Source organism: Mus musculus, chromosome 11 (assembly GCF_000001635.26).
Source record: "Mus musculus strain C57BL/6J chromosome 11, GRCm38.p6 C57BL/6J".
NCBI lineage: Eukaryota > Metazoa > Chordata > Mammalia > Rodentia > Muridae > Mus > Mus musculus.
The window spans coordinates 74,383,089-74,404,365 of record NC_000077.6 but is presented as its reverse complement, the minus strand read 5'-3'; the positions used below and the strand labels follow the sequence as shown (position 1 = coordinate 74,404,365).

Here is a 21,277-nt window from a genome sequence, read left to right as displayed (position 1 = left end):
AGGTGCTTGTCCAGGCTGTTAGGAGATTCTTAGGGTTTCTGGTATAGTCTTGATTGAAGAGGCTGTGAGAAGAGGAGAAGCCAAAGCCGGGTGAATCTAGATGCAAGAGGAGCTGGGTGTGGAGGAGCCTGCCTGTATGGCCAACATTTGGGAAGCCAAGGCAGGAACATGATGAGTTCAAGGACAGCTTGGGTTACACAGTGAGATTCTTCTTTATTTCTGTTGGATTTTGAGAAAAGTGGAGGACAGAGGGGGAAAGGAATGGAGAAGGAAGAGGGAGCCACGGTGGACAGATTGTCTTGCCAAGAGGAGGGTCAGCATGAGGCAAGGTAATAGGAGGCAGGCTTGGGCCAAGGGAAGGTAGAGGAGCGGCCACTTAGTGTCCTCCTGAGGCTCCAGGGGCTCTGCCCCACCTCGTATCACACCTATCAAAGTGTCCCGCTCCCCTCCCACAGTAAATTAATTTACGTAGCATGATCAGTGCCGAGCCGCGGTTGACAAGCTAGTAAGATGCTGTGCTTTGCAGACATTCTATGAACATTGGTTGCTTTGAGTCCTACAGGTTTTCTTTTGTATGTAGGAGCTATATATTTTTTTAAGGTTTCAAATGTTTCTGTAACATTGTATGTCGGCTCTGGACATTCTGCCCATGGGTCCACTGGATGAGGTGGCTCAACAGCCGAAGGATGGTGGCTCCAGGACAGTTTGCTCAGTCTTTTGCATCTGTTAGGAGTGGCCATTGGTTTGTTTCACTTCAAGGTGTCTGAGGTATTCCTAGAGGGGCTTTCACTCGAGGGCATGCTGCAAGACTCTTTTATGACTGGCCTATAAGCCAGTATAGCAGGGACTTGTTTTTTAACTCTGTGGTTGAAGGCAGACCCGTTTTTTCCATTCAGATTTCATACCTACCTTTGAGGTTGTGAAGTTGTGGGGATAGATAGAAGGGGCCATGAGGGTCAGGCACACAGAGTGAGCCTCTGGAGCACTGATGACCATGGCCAGTGAGTTTCTCTTTTCCTAGAAGGAGACCTTGGCTTTTCTTGTCAACCCCTTCAGTGTTGTTGATTCAGGTCTCCCATGTGGAGAAGCCTGGGCAAGGGGCAGGCATGGTCCTGGCCCAGTTCAAGAGTCTGTGTCTAGTGCCTTAGTCAGGACTGTGGTGTCAGGATTACTGATTTTTTTGGGGATTAACCCTAGACCTCTGTGGGATGTCTCCAGGATAAAGGGTTATTTGCAATGATTTCAGGAAGAAAATGCGTGGCTCGAAAGTTCTCTCACAGGCAGGCACTAGCTAAGGATGCGCAGGGATGAGTGACACCCACTTCCTATCCCCTTCAGACTGGTCTTCCCTAGAGGGCCCAGCTGTGGCCTCTGTGGCCTTGGGTTGTGTGCGCGCCCCATGGGGACGGACGGTTCACTCATACCTCACTTTAGTTCTGGCTGTGAGTGGAAGCTTCCCCTTCAGGAGACACGCACTGGTTGCTTTGTGGACACCTAGATTTGCTTGGAAACCAAGCTGCTTGGAGGGATCTCAGGACCTGTCAGGCCTACTGACACTCGGAAGTTTTCGTTTTCATGTAGATGACAATCTGAGAATCTACACATTTCTAATGGAAAAGACTCATCTTTTGCAGTGTTGCGTTGAATGAAAGATGTTTCTGTGGCTCAAGGGGGTGGCTGTGGCCATGTTCTTGGGAACCTCACAGGTTTTGTTTTGTTTTGTTTTGTTTTTATCTGATGAAGAAGCTGTGTATCACTTCCTTTTGGAAGGTATTTATCTCTAGATCACCTATAATGAAGTAAAAAGAAAAAAAATGACAGTTGATTTGTCCGTGTGGTATGGGTATAGCACATATGGACCCTCGTTTGAGAAACACTGGACTGGCTCAACTCTCTACTGTCCTCATAATATGGAGGCAGGGGTAGAAGACAGTGGGACAGAATTGGAACCACAGGGAGCAGGGAGGCAGCAGGCTAATTTCTCTCACCCTTTGAGGAACTGGTGTAGGTAGTGCATTGGTCTCACCTGACCTCTAGTGGCAGGAGAGGCCAACAGACATCTCTGGCAAAGTCTTTTTGGGGGTCCTGTAGCTACAGGCCTGCGTGACACCAGTAATGGTGGATGGGGGATTGTGATGGGGCAGACACAGTCCCCAGCCTTTGACATCTCTGCCACTCCTTTTGCTCATGGAAGGGGAAGTCATGGTACCAGGGATGGATTGCAATGAGAGGGGGGAAGGGAAGGAGTGAGAGGAGAGAGAGAGAGAGAGAGAGAGAGAGAGAGAGAGAGAGAGAGAGAGAGAGAGAAAGAGAGAGAGAGAGGAGTGGGGTGCTCAGGCCTTGGCCTGGCTCTGCTCAGCTTATGGGTTGGAGCCATAGTCTTTAAGTGAGCTACCAGCATGTTCCTGCTGGAAGAACAGAAGACCTTGACTGAAGCCATCTCAGCAGGCAGGAGACTAGTAGTATCTTTGTGTCAGAGGCCCTGCCTCTGTTACTTCTCTTGGGGTTTGGATGGGCATTTCCACTCTCCCCCAACCCCCACCCTGTGCTAATCTCCTTGATTTTTGTCTCTGATGTTGAGTTTGTTAAGTTGAAAGAACTCATAGAAACCTCTTGTAAGGAGGCTGTGGTGCTGGTGGCCGGGCAGTGAGGTGACACTCGTGGGTAATGAGAAAGCAGTACATTCTTTCTCTGTCACCTCACAGCAGAGCTGGATGGAAGGCAGCAGTGGGGTGGGCTGAGGGCTGGGGGCCACAGGGACTGAGGGAGATCGGTGCAGCTAGAGGTGATCGGCCGGGAGGACGGCAAGGGACAGTCACGGGAAATGGCCAGCACAAGATGGCATGGTTGGAAATATAGGCGAGATTCCTGCTCTGCACACAGGACTTTCTGAGGGTCAGGGCACCCACTGCTGGAATGAGCTGGAATGGAGAACTCAAGCAGGGGTCAGGTGAGCTTTGTCAAGCACAGGTGCCCCAGCCTCCTGAAGCTAATACAAAGGCTTCCATGACCGCCCTTCCCACTGCCTTCCTCATGCTATCACTACCCCGTTCTCCTCTCCGTCCCTCTTCCCCTTTTCGTTCCCCCACACTCACCCCCCCGTCTTCTGATTCTGTTGCCTAGATTGACAGGGATGGCACTTCCATTCAGTTGCCCATTGGACCATAATATGGAAAAATTATTTAGATGTCACTGGACAGTTTCATTCAAATCAAGCATTGTTTTGGGTCTTAGCGATGACCATCACTTGTCTTCACACTAAAATGGGGGCAGGAGAGCTGACCCGAGTGGGCAGATGTCATCCCAGGGGTTGGACACAAACACTGTCTCATTTCATCTTTGTGACAGCTCTTCCTGCCAGGGACCATGGGAGAACCAGGGCTTCACCCTTCCTGTTGCCAAGGGCAGGAGAGCAGGTGACTGACACCCTGCCAAGCCCTGGAATTCTGTCAGTTCATTGGGTCCTCAGATTCTTTCTGTTGACTTTGACAGTGGCACATGGGCATCTGAAGACACTGTCCTCCCTGACATTGGCCTTTGACATTTTTATGAGAGTCGGATCCCCAGACCTCCTGCTTTCCTGTCATCTTTAATTCATCAGCCAGTGAATTGCTCCATCTTGGCCTTCATCTCTATCCCATCTCCACATCCTTTCCTTCTCCCACCTCTCTCCACTTCTCCCTCTTCCTGTATCTCTCCGTCCTCTTCCTGTATCTCTCCGTCCCTTCCCTCTCCTCCCCCTGCCCTGCCACCCCCTCCTCTCCCTCCATCCTCCTTCACCCCTTCCCTTCCTCTCCCATTTCTTTTGGAGATAGGGTCTCACTCTACAGCTCAGGCTAACCTTGACTTCTCAAGTCTTCCAAGTTGTATGGATTACAGGCACACACTCCCATATCCAGCTCTGTGTTTTCAATCTTGGGGTCTGGGATCCTATCTTTGAATCCCAGCTCTGTCTCTTAGTGGTGTGTGACAGTTATTTGTCGCTTGAGAGATTTTCTATTCTCTCTATACCTCAGCCTTGCAAGGATTCATTAGATTGTGTGTATGAAGCTCCTTAGACTGGACACGTTACACAGGGCTTGTTATTCATACTTGGATCCTTTCAGAGCATGAGAGACTGAGGACTAGATCAGAACACAAATGAAGAGTTTGAAGTGGTGGTGACAGTGGTGGTGACAGGCCAGGGGGAACAACCATATAAAAAGGTGCTGGCATTTACCAAAGCATTTGTGTCATGTAAGGAGCCTTTCTTCCCATCCAGGCACATATCCTCAGGTTTCAATGAGTCCAGGGAGTCTCTGACGCTTGGGTGGTAGAATGAATCAAATATTCTGGCTCTAGCAACCAGTGTCCCAGGAACACTGTTGCTAGGCAACTCTTCTGTGGTTCCGAGAGGGGAGAGGTCTCATCCCTCATGGGGCATCTTTGATGCAGACAATAGAGGCTACATGATGTTGATTGGAGGGTGGTAGTCCTACATCTCATTCGTGGCTTGTCTTGAGGGCTGTGGCATCTACCAGCAGCCTTTCTGAGTCTCTGTCCCATGTCAGGTGGAATGGCAGGCAGGATGAGGCCTTTCACCATTCCAAGGTGTCTAAGGTGTCCCTGGGGTCCTGAAGAATAGTATTTGCATGGATGTATGTGGAAGCTCTTCCTGGATGTCTCAAGGGAAGCAAGGGGCTTCGCTCTTCCTCCAGAGACATTCCTTAGGGGTAATGCACAGGCCTGAGTCCAGCTGTAAGGGTACACCGGCTTCAGCTTAGTCCATATATGTTGGCTGGTGCCAAGTTCTGAGACTACTCTGTCTTGACAGGCTCACACCATGGTGAGGAAAATCTACTAATTGCTGTAGCAAGAAGTCCAGGTGACTCTGGCACAGCTGGTCAAAGCACGTGTGTTCTTTCCCTTTTCCTTCCATGTGGTACTGGCCTCTCCAGCTTTGTCATCAGGTTTGGTCTCCCCGATGGCTTCAGTGCTTTCAGATGCTTTCCCCAAAGCCATCAGCAGACATCCCTCCAGCTTCTCTAGTAAGGGATAAGTTAAATTAGTGCTTTAGATTGAGCCTGAGTACTTTGTATCCCAGGGAGGAGGAGGAGGAGGAGGAGGAGGAGGAGGAGGAGGAGGAGACATTGGAATGCATGTTGGTCCTGCCAGCAAGAGATCTGCCAGTTGGAGTTTGGTACCTGTACTTGAGTCACTAATAGTACAGGTATCCAGGAGCCTTTGCTCTTTAGGCCCCAGAACAACTGATACAAAGAGACCGTCATCATAGACCCTGGGTCTTGCATTATTAGCCTCCTCTTAGAAGTGTGTTTTGAGCACTCTTGGATGCATTACCCCTTTGGCCTCAGTACTGCAGTTCTTGTTCCTGGCGTGGTGCTGAGCACACAGCAAGCACACTGTGCTTAATATCAATACCATGAGATGCTGCACGTGTGATGTGCTGGCCTCTCCTTTAAGAGCTTTATAGGCTCTCAAGGCTACTCCTTGTGTTGACACACCCTGTCCCATTGCACATAAGTCTCAAAGAAGCTTAGCAACCTGCAGGGTTCTCAGCTAACGGGGCACAGCAGGGAGCCCAGGCATGACTCCTGGCAGCAGCGTCTAACACTTTTGTGCTTTCTACCACTAAGTTGTGTTGTCCAGCCATCTTATTGAGAAACTAGATAGATGACCAGAGGGCAATGATGTAAGGGCTTGGGGCCACTGGAGAAAACCTCTGAAATGTACTTACACTTCAAACACTATGGAAGCAAAACAGAGTGTTATCCCAGGGAGCCAGGATCCTGGAGCACTTTGTTGGTTGGAAGTCCTGCCGTAGTTGGAGCTGAGTTCTAAGCATCAGAAGCAGTATTGCACTCTAGAGAAGTCTGAGGAGGGATTGTCACCCCAGGTCCAGCTCTTCTAGGGGTCCAGTCACCGTTTCTATGGCTCAGTTATTCTCATTTTCTCATGCACCATGACAAACCTGACTGTCCTGGTTGTCATTGGCCAGACACTTAACAGCTGGCCAGTACCCACCCAACCTGCCCCACATTTTGCTTTTTTGCAAGCTATAAGTGAACACAAGGTTCTGTACCCATAGGAGCTCCTTTGTGTGCCCAGTCTGAGCACATACCTCTTTGAACAGCCATGCAGATCTGTAGTGTTGATCTGGAAAGTATAACTTCAGCTCTCTAAGTCCAAGGGATGGTAAGTTGCAGCTTTGGGTCAGAGATGAGCAGGAACTTGTTACAGGGTTCTACATCAAGGGTGGATGGAGCTGCACAAGTCACACCTGTGGTCACAGTGGGGAGGGAAGTCCAGTACACACTTAGGAGGAAGCTTAGCTTTGTGAACACAGAGCTGATGTGTGGTTGAGGACGTGGTAGCTCAGTGGTAGAGCTCTTACCCAGCATGAACGAGATCTTAGGTCTTTTCCTCAGTGACAGACAACACACACACACACACACACACACACACACACACACACACCAGAATAAAAAGGAGTTAGTGTTCAGCACCTGTGTTTAGCCCCCATCCTTTATGGAATTGTGACACACCCATTTTATAGACAATGAAGCCATAACTCAGAGAGGTAGAGTTGCTCACTGGACAGTGTCATTGAGGTTTGCTGAGCTGCAGGACTTGCTTCCTCTCCCCATAAGACGAGGATAGCAGGTTGGCCCACCTTGCAGCACTGAGCCCTCAGACCCTGCCTTGAGAGAATTTAGAGATCTCTGTAGACACCAATTACTGAGGCGTGGACTTCTGTAACAGTGTGTACATTCATTGCTCGTGTGTGTGTGCATGCGTGTACACTTGAGCCCAGGGCAGAGTGTCATCCAGTAGTACCAGGTTCTGACTTTCAGACCTTTCTCACACTTCACAGAGGGCCATCCGTGTGCGCAGCCATTCCATGGAGACCATGGTGGGTAGCCAGAGGAAGCTGCATGGCGGGAACCTCCCTGGCAGCCTCAGCGGGGGCATTGTCCACAACAGCATGGAGGTCACCAAGACCACCTTCTCGGTGAGTGTTTTCACACTGAGCCAGCATGTGGGGGAAGAGGAGGAGGGAGGAAGGGTGTATCCCATGCCAGGTTTGGGCTAGGCAACTTTAGCAGGGCAAGCTGGTTGATGGGCTGGGGAACACTGAAGCTGCTGAGGAGGTGAGCCAACCTCTGCTTGATGACAGTGGCTCTGTGGTACTTCTAGGCCAGGTCGCCCCTGGGGTTGGCTTGTACCATGAATTGTTCTCTGAGTTTTCTTAAGAACTGAGCTTGGGGACTCATGAGGTAGACCCTAATTATTGATGATGGTAACAGTGACCACACCAGCTTGCTCTGTACCAGGCACTGAGCTGGCGACTGATATCCAAGATCCTACCTGATCCCTGTCACGGTTGTCTGTGTAGACACAGGAGCACTCTCTGTTCCTGACTTTAGGAAAAGGAGGCTCAGAGAGGTTAGGTAACTGACTAAAAGTCACCCAGCTAAGATGAAGGTCTGGGTTTTGAATGCAGGACCTCCTGATAGAAAACTTAGCCTCTTCATTACTGTGTGTTCAGTTCTTGGGGAGAGCCAGCCTTGTGGGTCTGTGAGCTCAGGCCTCTTGACTCACACAAGGGGAGGGAACCACATAGTCAGCCATTAATAAGGCAAGTGGCTTTTGATTTGTATAGAGTGGAATTTTCTTTGAAAAAAAAATTAAGTAACAGAATAGACTCACCAAGGTGTTGACTTCTATTATAAACAGCCTTTTGAGCAATGGCTTGATTTACCTAATATTTTCACATATATCACCTTGTTTCTCCCAGAAGGTCATGTTAGCGGCAGAGGATGGGGAAACTGAGGCCCAGAGAGTCTGACCATTCTCCCAGAGTGGCACAGCACATAATGGGCATTGAGGCTGGGGTTAGAAACCTAGCAGGCTCCATGGCTTCTTGCTCAGACCTTCACCTCTGTGTCCCCCTCCTCCCCGGAGACCGGAGACTGCCCATCAGTGCATCCGGACTCAGCTCAGCTGCTCTCATTGGTCTGTTGCTGTAACTCCTGCCTGGGTCCATTGATACCCATTTATTCACGAGCAATGATGGAAACTCAGGAGCCCTGGGTCCTTATTGCTAGCTGACCTTGACACATCCCTGTCTCCTGGTCCTCGGCTTTCTAATTAGTGAGGTGAAAGGTTGACGCTGGACTATCCAGGGGACCTCTAGATGTTTCAATCTGTGATTTAAATCATCTCAACCAGCTCAGCATCTGGCCCCACTATGGTGATCCTTCAAGTGCTCTAGGCTCTGTTGGACCATTACCTGCCGGCACAGGCTTGGTTTAAGAGCAGGAAAGAGGCCGTGAGTGGCCCAAGTGCCGGGGTCTGAGCTCTTTGCTGGTTTCTCCGGTCTCACAAGACAAGGATTCATGTGAAGATCAGAGAAGGGGTGGGAAGAACCGGGTGGGCGTGTGCACTCACTGTGGCGGTTTTATCGTCAGCCTCCAGTGGCCGCAGCAACCGCGAAGAACCAGTCACGGAGCCCCATCAAGCGGCGGTCGGGACTCTTCCCCCGCCTGCACTCGGGCTCTGAAGGCCAGGGAGACAGCCGGACACGATGGTAACTGTCAGGTCCTGGATGCCAGCCCAGCTGTGAGGCCAGTCAGCTCTCTTCTCCTTGATAACTGTCAGGTGCCCACGCATGGGCACAGGTTTTCCTAGTGTCAGGCTTCCCCTGAACCTCGGCCTCACTTCAGGTGCCTGCATGTCCTGTTCCTTGTGTTTAGGAGAGAGGTCCTGACTGGGCAGCGATCAGAGTTTCTGATGCAAAGAAACTGAATAGATTTCTATGACTGCTCAGAGAGAGTGCACAGAGCCCCAGTGTACTCAGACAAGTAGAAGGTCTCCTGGCAAGCACAATTGGGAAGACTGCATGGTGTGTGTGTGTGTGTGTGTGGGGTTTCCAAAGCTAGGAGGGAAGTTCATTGTAGTGACCCAACCCTGTGGTTTGACGGTCAGGAGGTCACTAGTCACCTCACTAAAGTGCATGGAGGGATGGGAAAGTGGCTCAGTGGTTAATGTTGCTGGTCATGTATGAGGACTTGGGTTTGGATCCCTAGCATCCTTATAAAAAGCCAGGTGTGGTGACAGGAGAGTCCCTGGGGCTTTCTGGTTAATCAGTGAGTTCAAGGGTCAGTGAGGGATTGCCTTAGAAAATGAGGAGGAAAGCTGTGGCGGGCACACCTCGTGGTGACTTCTGACCTCCATAGGCACAGGCAGTTGAAAGCACTGTGCACACATGCATAGGCCTTCCCCCCCACTCCACACCTACACACACACACACACACACACACACACACAGAGTTTATATAGGTCATCGACACCTCTAGGGTGCCTGTGATTGCAAAGGTAGATAGCACGTGTTATGGAGGATGCGGAGATACTGGCACATTTGTACATTGCTGGTGGGGATGTGAGATAGTGCATCTGCTCTGAAACCAGTGTGGCAGCCCTCCAAGGGCTAAACATAGAGTTCCCATCAGACCCCGCAATCCCACCCGTTGGTATGTACGTACGAGACCATGAGAATTGAAAGCAGTTGCCCACAACACCAACACATATTTATTAATTGTAGCATTATTCACGGTAGCTCGTAGTGGGAACAATCGAAGGGCCTGTCATCCGATGACTAGATAAGCAAGATGAGCTGAGTATACCCACAAAATGTACAAATAACAAGCACTGAGATGCCGATGCAGGCTACAGCCCAGGGAAGACTTTGAAAGTGTTAAGGTAGTGGAATCCAGATGCGAAGACCATGTATGCTGTCAAGTCCCATTTCTGTGGAATGTCCAGACTAGGCAGAGTTCATAGAGACAGAAATAAATAGGTTAGGGGTGGGGGTGGGGGTGGGCAGTGATTGCAGATGAGCCAGAGTCTTTTTTTTAAAAGGCCTTAAAATGTTCTAAAATTAGACTGTGGCAATGGCTGCACAATTCCATGAACACTTAAAAAATGTGACATGTACATTATGCCTCATTAATGCTGCTATTACAAGAAGTGCACGGAAGGGCTGGCGAGAGGGCTCAGCAGTTAAGAGCACTGGCTGCTCTTGCAGAGGACAGTGGTTCAGTTCCTAGCATCCACACAGAGGCTCACAACCATGTGTAATTCTAGTTCCAGGGGATCCAGTGCTGGCTACAGACCCATGAGTACACTGTGGTGCACATACACACACGCAGGCGAACACACATAGACAATAAATAAGTACACAAACAAGGCTTAAAGAGAAAAAGAGATCAGTGGTCCTGGGGCTCAGAAATACTAATGAAGAAACAAGCGAATTGAGGACAGAGCTGTCCTGGTCCTGGTACAGGGTAAATTGTGATCTTTGCTGAATGGCAGGAGAAGGAAGCTTTTGGATCCTTGGGCTTAGGGAATCCCTTCACTTCCCAGCACCCAGGGATGCTTGTCATATGTAGGATCTTCTCAAGGGTCATTACAGCATGTGTCCCCCCTCCCCCCCTCCCCCCCCCTCCTACCCAGTCCCTCTCAGGAATCCAAGGGTACTGCATTGATTTCTGAATGGCCCCGCTCAGTTCACTATGGGACCGGCTCTCCATTCATAGCTCTGCCCGGGGGGGATGGGCAGCATGGGAGAGGGATAGACTTGGCTGGAGGCCATCAGGAGCTCTGTTTGGTGGCCTTGGACTGTCACCATGAATTCAAATTGGCCTTTGTTGTAGGGAGCAGAAACCTCTGCTGTCTTATGTAATCTCAGAGGCTCAGGTCTGGAGGGAAGAGGCGGCTACCCTCTGTGTACTGGCCCCCGCAGCCTGAGCTCTGACTGAGGCCAAGGGTGGACAAGGGCAGGCTCCTGGCCTCCAGCTTCACTTCTCTTTATTCTCCTTCCCCAGTGACAGTGCCTCCAGCACCCCCAAAACCCCAGATGGCGGACACTCTTCTCAGGAGATAAAGTCTGAGACCTCGTCAAATCCCAGCTCTCCAGAAATTTGTCCCAACAAAGAGAAGTAAGGGAGTTGGGTTTTGGGAAAGGCAGGCTGGCGGGGGGGGGGGGCAGGTGGGGTGGGGTGGGGTGGGGTGGCAGTTCTTGACTTTGGAAGTCTCTGGAACACAAAGACCACCAAGCAGAGGCTGGGGGAGCTGTCTTGGGCAAGCGCAGTTTTCTGGTGGACCTGCCTCTCTCTCCATCTGCCTTGCCTCCAATTCTCTGCAGGCCCTTCATCAAGTTGAAGGAGAATGGCCGTGCCAACATCTCCCGCTCCTCCTCCAGCACCAGCAGCTTCAGCAGCACAGCAGGGGAGGGCGAGGCCATGGAGGAGTGTGACAGTGGGGTAAGCGAGTCTCAGTCAACCAGAGAACAGCACTCTGAGGCTGTCTTAGTCAGGGTTTCTATTCCTGCACAAACATCAGGACCAAGAAGCAAGTTGGGGAGGAAAGGGTTTATTCAGCTTACACTTTCCGCATTGCTGTTCATCACCAAAGGAAGTCAGGACTGGAACTCAAGCAGGTCAGGAAGCAGGAGCTGATACAGAGGCCACAGAAGGATTTTACTTACCTGCTTGCTTCCCCTGGCTTGCTCAGCTTGTTTTCTTATAGAACCCAAGGCTACCATCCCAGGGATGGCACCACCCACAAGGGGCCCTCCCACCCTTGATCACTAATGAGAAAATGCCACACAAAACACCCAGTACAGGGGCCTAGCTGGTCATACTCTGCTTTAAAAGAATACCATGGAGAAGGAGTGGCCTCTGCAGCTGTTGCTACCAAGAAGAGCACTGAGTCTCAGCAGAGAGCAGTGAGTCTCAGCAGAGAGCAGTGAGTCTCAGCAGAATGCTTGAGAGCTGTGGTGGAGGTTGCTTATGCCAGGGGGACACCAACTCGAAAGGAAAGAGGTCAGGGAAAGGCTGAAGTCATGGCTGATGCAGAAGAGCCGTAGAGGTTGGAGGCAGTGGCTTTCGTGATCCATCTCAAGACAGCTGTAGGGCTGCTGGGTATACACTGGCCATGCTCACCCAGTTTCTCTCCTCAGAGCAGCCAGCCATCCACAACCTCGCCCTTCAAGCAGGAGGTGTTTGCCTACAGCCCATCCCCGAGCAGCGAGAGCCCCAGCCTGGGGGCTGCCGCCACGCCCATCATCATGAGCCGGAGTCCCACAGGTCAGTAGCATGTGAGGATCTGCGTGATGTAGTTAGAAGGGCAGAGCTGTGTCCTGACTGCAGTCCTAAGGGCATGTTCCCCAGGCACGCTTGATGGGCCAACTTCTCCTTTTCTAAGCTGTCAGGCCCGTTACCTCCACTAGGGTACCCCATCTTCCTATCATCTTCTTATCTTCGTATATATGGGGAGACAGAGGCTCAGAGGATTGAATGATTTCATGTTGATCCCACGGTAGAGAAGTTAAGAAGGCTGTACACTCTACTGACTTCTTGCTCTACCCTGTTACCACCGAGGGCCAGTGCTACCACAGCAGTGATTCTGAGCACCCGACAGTGAGAGGAAATGGCAGTGGAGGGGGCTGGAGGAATGAGAGACTGTGTTCTGTGTGTGTGTGTGTGAGGTTTAGGGCAGTGGGGTCATGGAGATGGAGAGGTGAGAAAGGACAGGGGTTATGGGGACCATGACTGGCCTGCCAGGAGGCCTGGGGAGGACTCGGGCATTGTTGGTAAATGCCACGGAAGGTTCTGGAAGAGCTGCCTGGCACTGAGGAAGACCATTTGGCAGCTGCATGCTGAGTATAGAAAGAATCGGTGGAAGCTGGGGAGGAGGCACCTGCAGAGGCACAGTGGGCACCTAGGGGAGGCAGGGTCATGGCAGAGCGTGCTCTGGTATAGAGCTTACTGGTTTGATAGTGCAGGCTTAGGGAGAGTATAGGGGCCTGGGTCTCTACGGATACCTACAGGTGAGCTGAGTAGGAAGTACCAGGTTGGAGAAAAAGGAAATGGGTTGGCTCTCAGGGGCAATCTAGTACCCAATGTGACAGATTTTCACCCAGGTGGGCACTGTGGGGGAAGGGTGAGCTAGTCTCAGTGGGAGGCATTTGTAGGCAAGCAGTCTTAGGCTGTAAACAGACTGGAAGAGGAAGGGCAGTGGCTGGGTTTTGCACACACTGGTCAATCTCTTTTAAACACTTGTACTTCCATGCACTGTCAACATTCACACTCTTGACCAGAGGAGGCCCAAAGCTTTACCGTGATAGGGGAGGCTTTGCCATTTCTATGGTCTAAGGCATTGGGTCCTTGACATAGCTGTCTGGGTCCACAAAACACATTCTCTCAGGACTTTCAAGGCTCCCTATAAAGATTTGATGAGCATACACTATAAAAATCATACAACCATTAACCTAAATGTGTCTTGTGGGACTGGCCAGTTTTCAGCCAGGGGTAATCTCACTCCCCAAGGGACTTCGGCAATATCAACTGTTATTTTTGGTTTTTCCACAGTGGCTGGAGTGGGGGTGGTGATCTACTGGTCATCACGCGGTAGAGACCAAATGATGTCAAAAGGAGGATGTCATGAGATAGAGCAGAGACCAGAGAAAAAGCAAATGGCTCTTTGTGGACAGCTTTCCAGCTAACAGTCAGTTCACAGCTCCCTCTTCTATGGTCAGGCAGCTCTTAGGTTGGACTCTAACCTCAGCTGTGGCACTGACTGGCTCACCTCCCAACCCTCAGTTTCCCTGTTTGTAAAATAGAGTAGCCCTATACATTTGCTGACTTAAAAAAAGTTTGGTTAAATATTGGTGGATAGAATAAATATTGGTGGATAGAGGTTGTGGATGGCTGGCTGCTCTGAGGAGAGAAACTGGGTGAGCATGGCCAGTGTATACCCAGCAGCCCTACAGCTGTCCTGAGATGGATCACGAAAGCCACTGCCTCCAACCTCTACGGCACTTCTGCCTCAGCCATGTCCTTTGTGGCACTAAATAAATAATCAAAAGGAATGATCTCTGGGACAAGGTCTGAGTGAAGGGGAGGCCTTAGGAGTGTCTGCAACTGACTGGTTTGAGATCACTCAGGGCAGGAGGAAATATGGAACAGGCGTGCAATCTTTCCCAGTGCTAACTACACCCCCAGCAAGTGCATCTTCCCCCAGGCTGTATTTAACCCTGATTTTCTGCTTTCGACCTCTAACCTCATGTAACATGGACTTGGGGGTCTAGAAACCTGTTTCCAGCTGTTCCAGGGAGTGTCGGGAGAGGCAGGTTGAGGAGAGGGATGGCCCAGGAGTCTTCTGTAATTGCAGATGCCTGGTCATTGGCTATTCATACTTGGGCTTCTGGGGACACAGAGGAAATCAATCATCAGGTTACTTAGGGAGGTCTAATAGCATGTGTGTGTACATGTATGCACGTGTGTGTGTGTGTGTGTGTGTGTGTGTGTGTGTGTTTGTGAGAGAGAGAGAGACATGGACATGGTCAACTTTACCAACATTACCATCATTACCAGCTGAAACACAGTTTGAAAATAATGTCAAAATATTCAGTAGCTTTTACTCTGAGTCCTCTGTCTATAAGATGCTCATAGGACAGTTTTAGTGATACTTAATTCTGGTGCCTGTAGCCAGTACAAGGCTGCAGATGACAGTCAAATCTGGTTACCATGTGGGTGTTGATGGATATTACTGCCTACATTGACATTTTGCACTAGAAAGACAGCATTTATTTGTCAGGGATGCAAACAACCTCTTTGTTGAATTTGGTGGTAGTTTTTCAACACTGGGGAGCAGGTGTCTCCCACGCTGGTCTTCACAATGTAGCGGCAGCCGGGTACAACCTGCTTTTAAGTTTAGTTCCTTTATTATTACTTTCCATTAGTTTCTTTCTTATTTTTAAGTTTCATTTATGTATTTATTTATTACGTATGCAGTGTTTGGCCTACATGTATGTCTGCATATCAGAAGAAGGCATTGTATCTTATTACAGATGGTTGTGAGCCATCATGTGGTTGCTGGGAATTGAACTCAGGACCTCTGGAAGAGCAGCCAGTGCTTTTAACCCCTGAGCTATCTTGCCAGCCCTTCCATTAGTTTCTTAAATCTAGGGAACAAAACCATAAACCAAGCCCAGATTTATAGGCCAACTTCAGTAGTCTTAATGCTTCCATTGAGACTGACCTCAAGCCACCACCACTACATCCCTGGGCTTGGTGTTGGGGAGAGATGCATAGCCTACCACCTTAACCAATTTCTTATAGAAGAATGCAGCTGATGTAACAACACAGATTAAAGCAAAAACACCACAATATAATGAGGAAATGACAAATTTTGAATATCCATTATCTTCCTTGAATATGGCTTGTTTACTTATGAGATTCCATAACTTAATTTTGAAAATATTGAAGTGACCTGTGTTTAATAAGTAGGGTGCAGCAGTTCTCCAAGTCCGAGTACTGCTTCTGATGGGTGGGTACCTGTTAGGGAGCATGCTTTTGGGGAGAGGTTGAGGCCTCTTTCCCTATCCAGTACTCTGACTTTGCTAGAATAACCCCTTAAGCTCCATAACCTTTTTCTTTTCTTAGATGCCAAAAGCAGAAACTCCCCGAGGTCCAACCTGAAATTCCGCTTTGATAAACTCAGCCATGCTAGCTCCAGTGCGGTAAGGATGGTGTGGGCATCTAAGGAAGGGCCCTATGAGCCCTACACCCCACATTCCAGCACCCCTCCTAGCCAGACTTTTTCCAGAGAGAGAGAACACCTAGAGAGTGCCCATGGGGTGTGTGTGGGGGTGTCTCCTGAAGCAGGCAGAGATGCGTGCTCTGCCAGATCTGGGGGTGACGGTTTCTGTCCTTACTTGGTGCAGACCAGGCTGGGAGCTCTCCAGCCACCTTTGCCACTCCATCCTACAGTAGCGCCTCATTCTTGCACACAGCCATCCCCAGAGGTGAGATGGGTTCTGCTGGCCCCTGGAAGCCCAAGTCCCTTCCTGAACTCTGATTGCCAAGAGCCAAGTGCACCAAAGCTGCAGGTGGAGGCCGTTGTCTGGTGGTTTGAAAAAAAAAATCTTGTGTGTTTCTTATACAGGGTCACTAATGTGAAAGTGAAGACCTTCCCTTATCCAAGGTGAGTGTCTTACTGTGGCCATGAGAGGGGACTATTCCCTTGAGGTCAGAGTGTCTATGGCTTTATGGCCTGAGAATGGCCAGAGAAAGTCAGCTGAGGAACATGGAGGACTACTGTTGATGGACATCTCCAGGCCTTTGTGGGGGGCGGGGCTGAGAACAGTGGCCAGGAAGGGTTGTCCAGTGTTATTGTGGTAGACCCCCACACTAGATGGAGCTGGTTGTAGTAGTTAGGAGGGGAAGTAGCGGAAGAGTTCACTTGTTTCCCTGGGAGGAATTCCCCGTTTACCCCTTCCTTTCCCCGTTACAGTCAGTCTCTCTCCTTGTATTTTGGCCAAGGCTCCAGGCTGGTATCTGTCTTCCCCAATATGACATGAGATGCCCCTACCCAAGCGTTGTTTTGAGGGACAACCCCAGGGTGGTCTCTGTTCCTGTCATGATATACCAGTGAACTCCTGAAAGTGAGGTCACCTGAGACCCATTGGCCCCACCTGCTCAGTGAGGTCTCCCTGGAGTGTGAGTGAGTTGGGACCAAGAGGGAGGGTAGAGTTAAGCTCACTTTATGTTTAACCCATGTCTGAGAAAACAGAAGAGGAAACGGGAGTGTGATGTTGGCCTCCACTACCTGTGTGGGACTGTGGATGCTTCTGGTGTACAATGCTTACACACGGCTTCTGGGACTGAGTCCAGGCCCCTTACACTTGGCAGCCTCCTTGCCCTGAGTGGCTTCCCTACTTTGGCTCCAGTGTGTTTTCATCTCTCTTTGACCTAATGCTTGTTCTCCATCCCCCCTTCCTTATCTTCCCAGGGAAGTGTGGATTCTGGCCTACAGAAGGCTCCTAATTCCAGCAGTTTGGGGGTGCCATCCACTACTCTGACCGTTTAGGCCTGCTGTCTCACTGGCCACCTGCCCAGCGCACCAGCTGTCTGTTCCACGTCCTGACCTGGCCATGACCTTGCCAGATCCTTCTCCAGACCTGAAAGCCCCAACCTGTGCTTCTGACCTCCTGATGTGACCGGCTATCTGAGTCAACTAGCATCTTGTTTTACATGCAGGAAAAGATCTGGGCAAGGGGGACTCTGAGTCCCAGGGGGCTCAGCGAGAAGCTAGGGAGCTCGTCTGCCCCAGGGACAGAGAGGGTTGTGTGGTGGGGAGCAGAGGTAACTGCAGAATGGTGGGTGGGTACTGTCTGTCTTGGGTCGCAGTGCAGTGCCTTCCTGGACTGCTTTTCCAGGAATATCCCAGTATCCTCTGGGTTGAATCTTACTGTATTTCCGACACATCTGCCAGCCCAGGCCTAGGGAGCTCTGTCACTTCTGCCAGGGCCCCCTCAAGAGGCTCAGGCTGGTGGACGCTCCCAGTCAGAGCTAGGTGTTCTAGAACCCGGCTGCATGCTCCCTTGACTGTAGTCTCAAGGTTTTTTCCTTTCTAATTCTACACAAGCTGCTGATTATCTATGTGGTTGGAGGAGCCCTGGTAGTGGGCATCCAGGAGTGTGGAGTCCAAGGTGAACACAAGGCCAGTGCAGGAGCCTCTGGGTGAGAAGGCTCATTAGGGGTTCAGGTCTCCACTTGTGTGAGAATTTGGAAAAGACATAGTTTAAGCCATGTCTTAGGTGAGAGAGGGGGGAGATGTAGTGGAGAGTGTCTTGGCAGTTTTTGGTCAGCCAAGTGTGTGGTGGTTGAATTTAGTGTTGGAATCAATACAGTGTTCTTCCACCTCTGAGGTCCTGTTACCCGTGAGGGGACCAGTACTGCCCAGGGACTGATTCTAGGCTCAGTCCCCTAGTCTTCATCCTTCCATCTCCAACTGCAGGTTTTTAGGCCATTGTCCCATCTTCAGGGCCCCTGGAAGCCCAGACCCCACGAGCCTGCGCTTTAAGCCACAGGCCATCTGTACTCCTTGTCATGGCTGCCTTCTCTGGGTGAGCCAGCCCATCCTGAAGACTGAGAAGCTGTCTTTGGCTCCTCAGTCTTCCAGGTTTGCAGGAAGGTTCTGCTGCTGGGTGTAGAATAGAGCATCCAACAGGCTAAACGCTGGCTCTACACAGCAGGCACTTGAAGATCCCACCTCATTAAGTACACATGGGTCTGTGGCACAGGGCTGCTTGGTTCTGGGCTCCTGTGTCATCGAGCAGATGACAAGAATTTCCAACCAAGTGCTTTGCCTGCAGAGGCTCCTATTCCCAAGCCAAAGTACAGAAGGGTGGAACAGCCTTTGGGGCTGGTATAGTAACTGTTTCTGCTGCCTTTGTCATCTGAGCACAGTTTTGGTCCTTCATCCCCCACGCACTTGCGTGCAGCCAGGGGAGGGGGAGCTCATCCCTCACTCCACTTAGGAAACCTGCTTACGTGAAATACTAGTCTGGTAAGATTTGTTCTAGTTAGAAGGTCAACAGAATATCTGTTTATCTTTTATTAAAAGCCAGCGTAGCGGCAGCCGGGGCTGGAAGAAGGCGGGTGGATTCTGGCAGTGTTCTGCTGGCAGGTTTCTGCTTGAACTTGAAAGGTCAAACCGTGTTTTCTTTGAAACTATTACAGGACTCTGGCTCCCTTCTCTGTGTTGGGCAGTTTTCCCCACTTGGTGATTGTGCTATGTTGTATTGTGGTCTGGGGCTCTTCAGGGGCTTTCAGGTTGTCCCACGCTGTCTGGAAACCTTATAAGCCTCGTCCCCACTGCTTTGGCTACTCTGCCTGCAGGCATTACCTCTGGGCTGGATGACTGTGTGCTGAGGAACTGAGAGGCCCTGGCTGTGGTCCTCACCCTTGGTTTGCTGCTGAGGTACTCTGGGCAGGATATGAGATGCCCCTGCCCTCTGCTCATGCCTCTCTCTATCTAATAGGTCATCCTGTGGCTTCCAGAGTAGGTACCGCCAGCCCAGCTCAAGTTCTCTGCTTAACGGGAGTAGAATAATGGCAGGGCCCAGTCTCCTCTCAGCCCTCTGGGCTGGAGGCTGTTCCTCCACACTCTGATCCAGTCTTTCCTTTCATGGCTGTACCAAGTCTTAGGGCTCCGAGCCTTGCTGAGGCCCCTTCATGTGACTGAGCCTCTGTAGCCGATACTTCTGCTTGGATGTGGGGGGACATTTCCACTGTTACTTCCACAAGGGGTTCTCCTGGTCACAACTCTGGAAACTATATTTTGCAGGTGTTAATAGGCATCCAGATGCCCCCAGCTCTGTTGATACACTAAAGCAGATGTGGGAGGGCTCCAGATAGAAGGCCTTAGCCAGAGTTTCTCTCTCTGTGATAATGAATGTCAAATGGTGTTTCTTGGAAAACCATCTGGACTTCAGTTTTGTGGGCCCTTTTTGATACTCAAGCCTCCTAGGCCCTGTTTGCATCTCAACAGACCATGTCATCCTCCAGATGAACAGAAAGAACTTGCCTGAGGCCACACAGCCGCCTTGAGCCCGTTCCTGCATACCAACTGTACTTACTGTTGGCACAGCAAGCAGTTGCATTTCCTGGAGCCTGGGTTTTGAGGAAGCCTGGTAGCTGGGGTCTCTGCACTGGCGGGCAGGTGCTGAGGTCCGAGGTATTGATAGGGCCTCTGCCTCTGCTCTTTTCCAGCATGACAAGCTTCGATCAGTGAGGACCCGGGGGCTTGGGAAATGGAGGAGGAGGGATTGCAGTCAAGTGCTTCTTTGGGTTTTCAGTGACTGGGACAAAGTCATCTGGACAAAATGCATTAGCTACCCTTGACTTCTTTGTTCGAAATCAGGACAGAAGATGATAAAATGAACTAATTCTCTGATATATCTTTTCTTCCTCCCTCTCTCCATCCCTCCCTTCCTCATTTTTTGGTGGTGCTGGGAACGTCCCCAAGGCCTTGCTCATGCTGAGTGAGGGCTCTGCCGCTGAGTCTAGGCCCAGGCCTCTCCAGGTTTTAAAATGGAGATGGGTAATAAAAGCCCAGCTCAGGTGACCAGGCAGGGCACAGCCAGTGTCATTTTCTTTTCTTTGACCCTTTATGGTGCCAACTCAAACATCACCTTTTGTCCTTTGTTTCTTGGTCTGCAAAGACAGCTGTGTTGTGTGTACGTGTGTTGGGTCCTGGGGTTCCGATAGAACATATGGCTTCTGGGCCAGCAGCAACCAGGTTAGTTAGCCATACTCTGGAACCCCATGTTCCCTCCCCAGCTTCTAGTTACCCCTCAATCAAAGACAAAGACAGGTTGGCACAATGAACAAGGCTGATCCTGCCGCCCACTCGGTGGAGGGCTTCTGAGGCATCCTACGAAACTCTGGTGTCTGTTTTGCCACCAGCCGCTTGCCCACACCAATCCCGTGTCTCTTTGCAGCCAGGCTATGTGCTTCTTTGGATGCCCAGAGCCAAGGGCCGTCTGCAGTGAGTAGTAGCTGGGGCAGTGGCTTTGACCTGGGCCTTAACACCCCCAGCGGATAGTGCGCTTGGCTGCAAGACTGGAATCAGTTGCCATTGTCTTTGGTTCTGTGACATTTCCACTTGAAAGGGTGAAATTCCCCTTCCCACTCCTTAGCGTCTATGCCAACTTGTGATGTCCCCGCCTGATCTCCAGCTCCCAGGGTGCCGGGGTTGCCATGTGAAGAGATGCCCATGTGGTAGAACCTAAGAGGTGTAGTTTGAAAGTGACCCCTGTGACGATGACTTTTCTTTGCTTCCTCTCAGTGAGGGGGGTGATTTGTAGATCCTGACTGCCTATGTGATGTAAATAGTGTACATCTAATTTATTGCTATGGTAGCACATTGTATTTGTTAATGTATAAAACAAATTCTAAAAGGTTGAAAATGTATATTTTGTTGCTTAAATGTGTCTTTGCAGAAATTGACAATAAATAACATATTTTGTGTCCATTAGAGTTCACATTTCTTGGAGTGGGGCTCTACTAGACTTTCGGCAGGGCCTTTCACTGGAGGGTGGCTATCAGCTTGAACCTGTTTGAAAACTTTATTAATATTAAAAACAAACAAAGCAAACAAACCTGGCACTGGGGCAGTGGTTTGTTGGATAAGATTGCGTGCTCCCTCCGCAAGCATTTGGATCTGAATTTGAATCTCCAGCCCACAAAAAGCCATGCCTGACTGCACATCCTGTGACCCTAGAGTGGGGGACAGGGGAGGTGAAAGCAGGCAGATACTGAGAACTTGTTTGTCAGCCAAGGGAAGATGGCAAGCTTCCCGCTCAGTGAGAGACCCTGTCTCGAGACAGTAAGGTCCAGAGTGAGGGAGGAAGACTAGTGATGTCCCT

The 21,277-nt window shown here is 50.4% G+C and overlaps 1 protein-coding gene across 14 annotated transcripts in view; it reads left to right on the top strand.

Annotated features, from left to right (window-relative positions):
- Rap1gap2 (RAP1 GTPase activating protein 2) overlaps positions 1 to 21,010 on the top strand; it is a 227,560-nt gene extending 206,550 nt beyond the window's left edge. For 9 of the 14 annotated variants that reach the window (XM_006533622.3, XM_030246102.1, XM_006533621.3 and 6 more), the window contains 8 exons: positions 6,872 to 7,009; positions 8,469 to 8,587; positions 10,884 to 10,997; positions 11,204 to 11,321; positions 12,020 to 12,146; positions 15,507 to 15,583; positions 16,009 to 16,047; positions 16,855 to 20,822. In XM_006533622.3, the coding sequence (XP_006533685.2) occupies positions 6,872 to 7,009; positions 8,469 to 8,587; positions 10,884 to 10,997; positions 11,204 to 11,321; positions 12,020 to 12,146; positions 15,507 to 15,583; positions 16,009 to 16,017 (702 nt within the window). In that variant the 3' untranslated portion in view covers positions 16,018 to 16,047; positions 16,855 to 20,822. Of the gene's footprint in view, positions 1 to 6,871; positions 7,010 to 8,468; positions 8,588 to 10,883; positions 10,998 to 11,203; positions 11,322 to 12,019; positions 12,147 to 15,506; positions 15,584 to 16,008; positions 16,048 to 16,854 lie in introns of all 14 variants that reach the window. The other 5 variants (NM_001015046.3, NM_001364132.1, NM_001364131.1 and 2 more) reach the window with 3 other exon arrangements.
- The last annotated feature ends 267 nt before the right edge of the window (positions 21,011 to 21,277 follow it).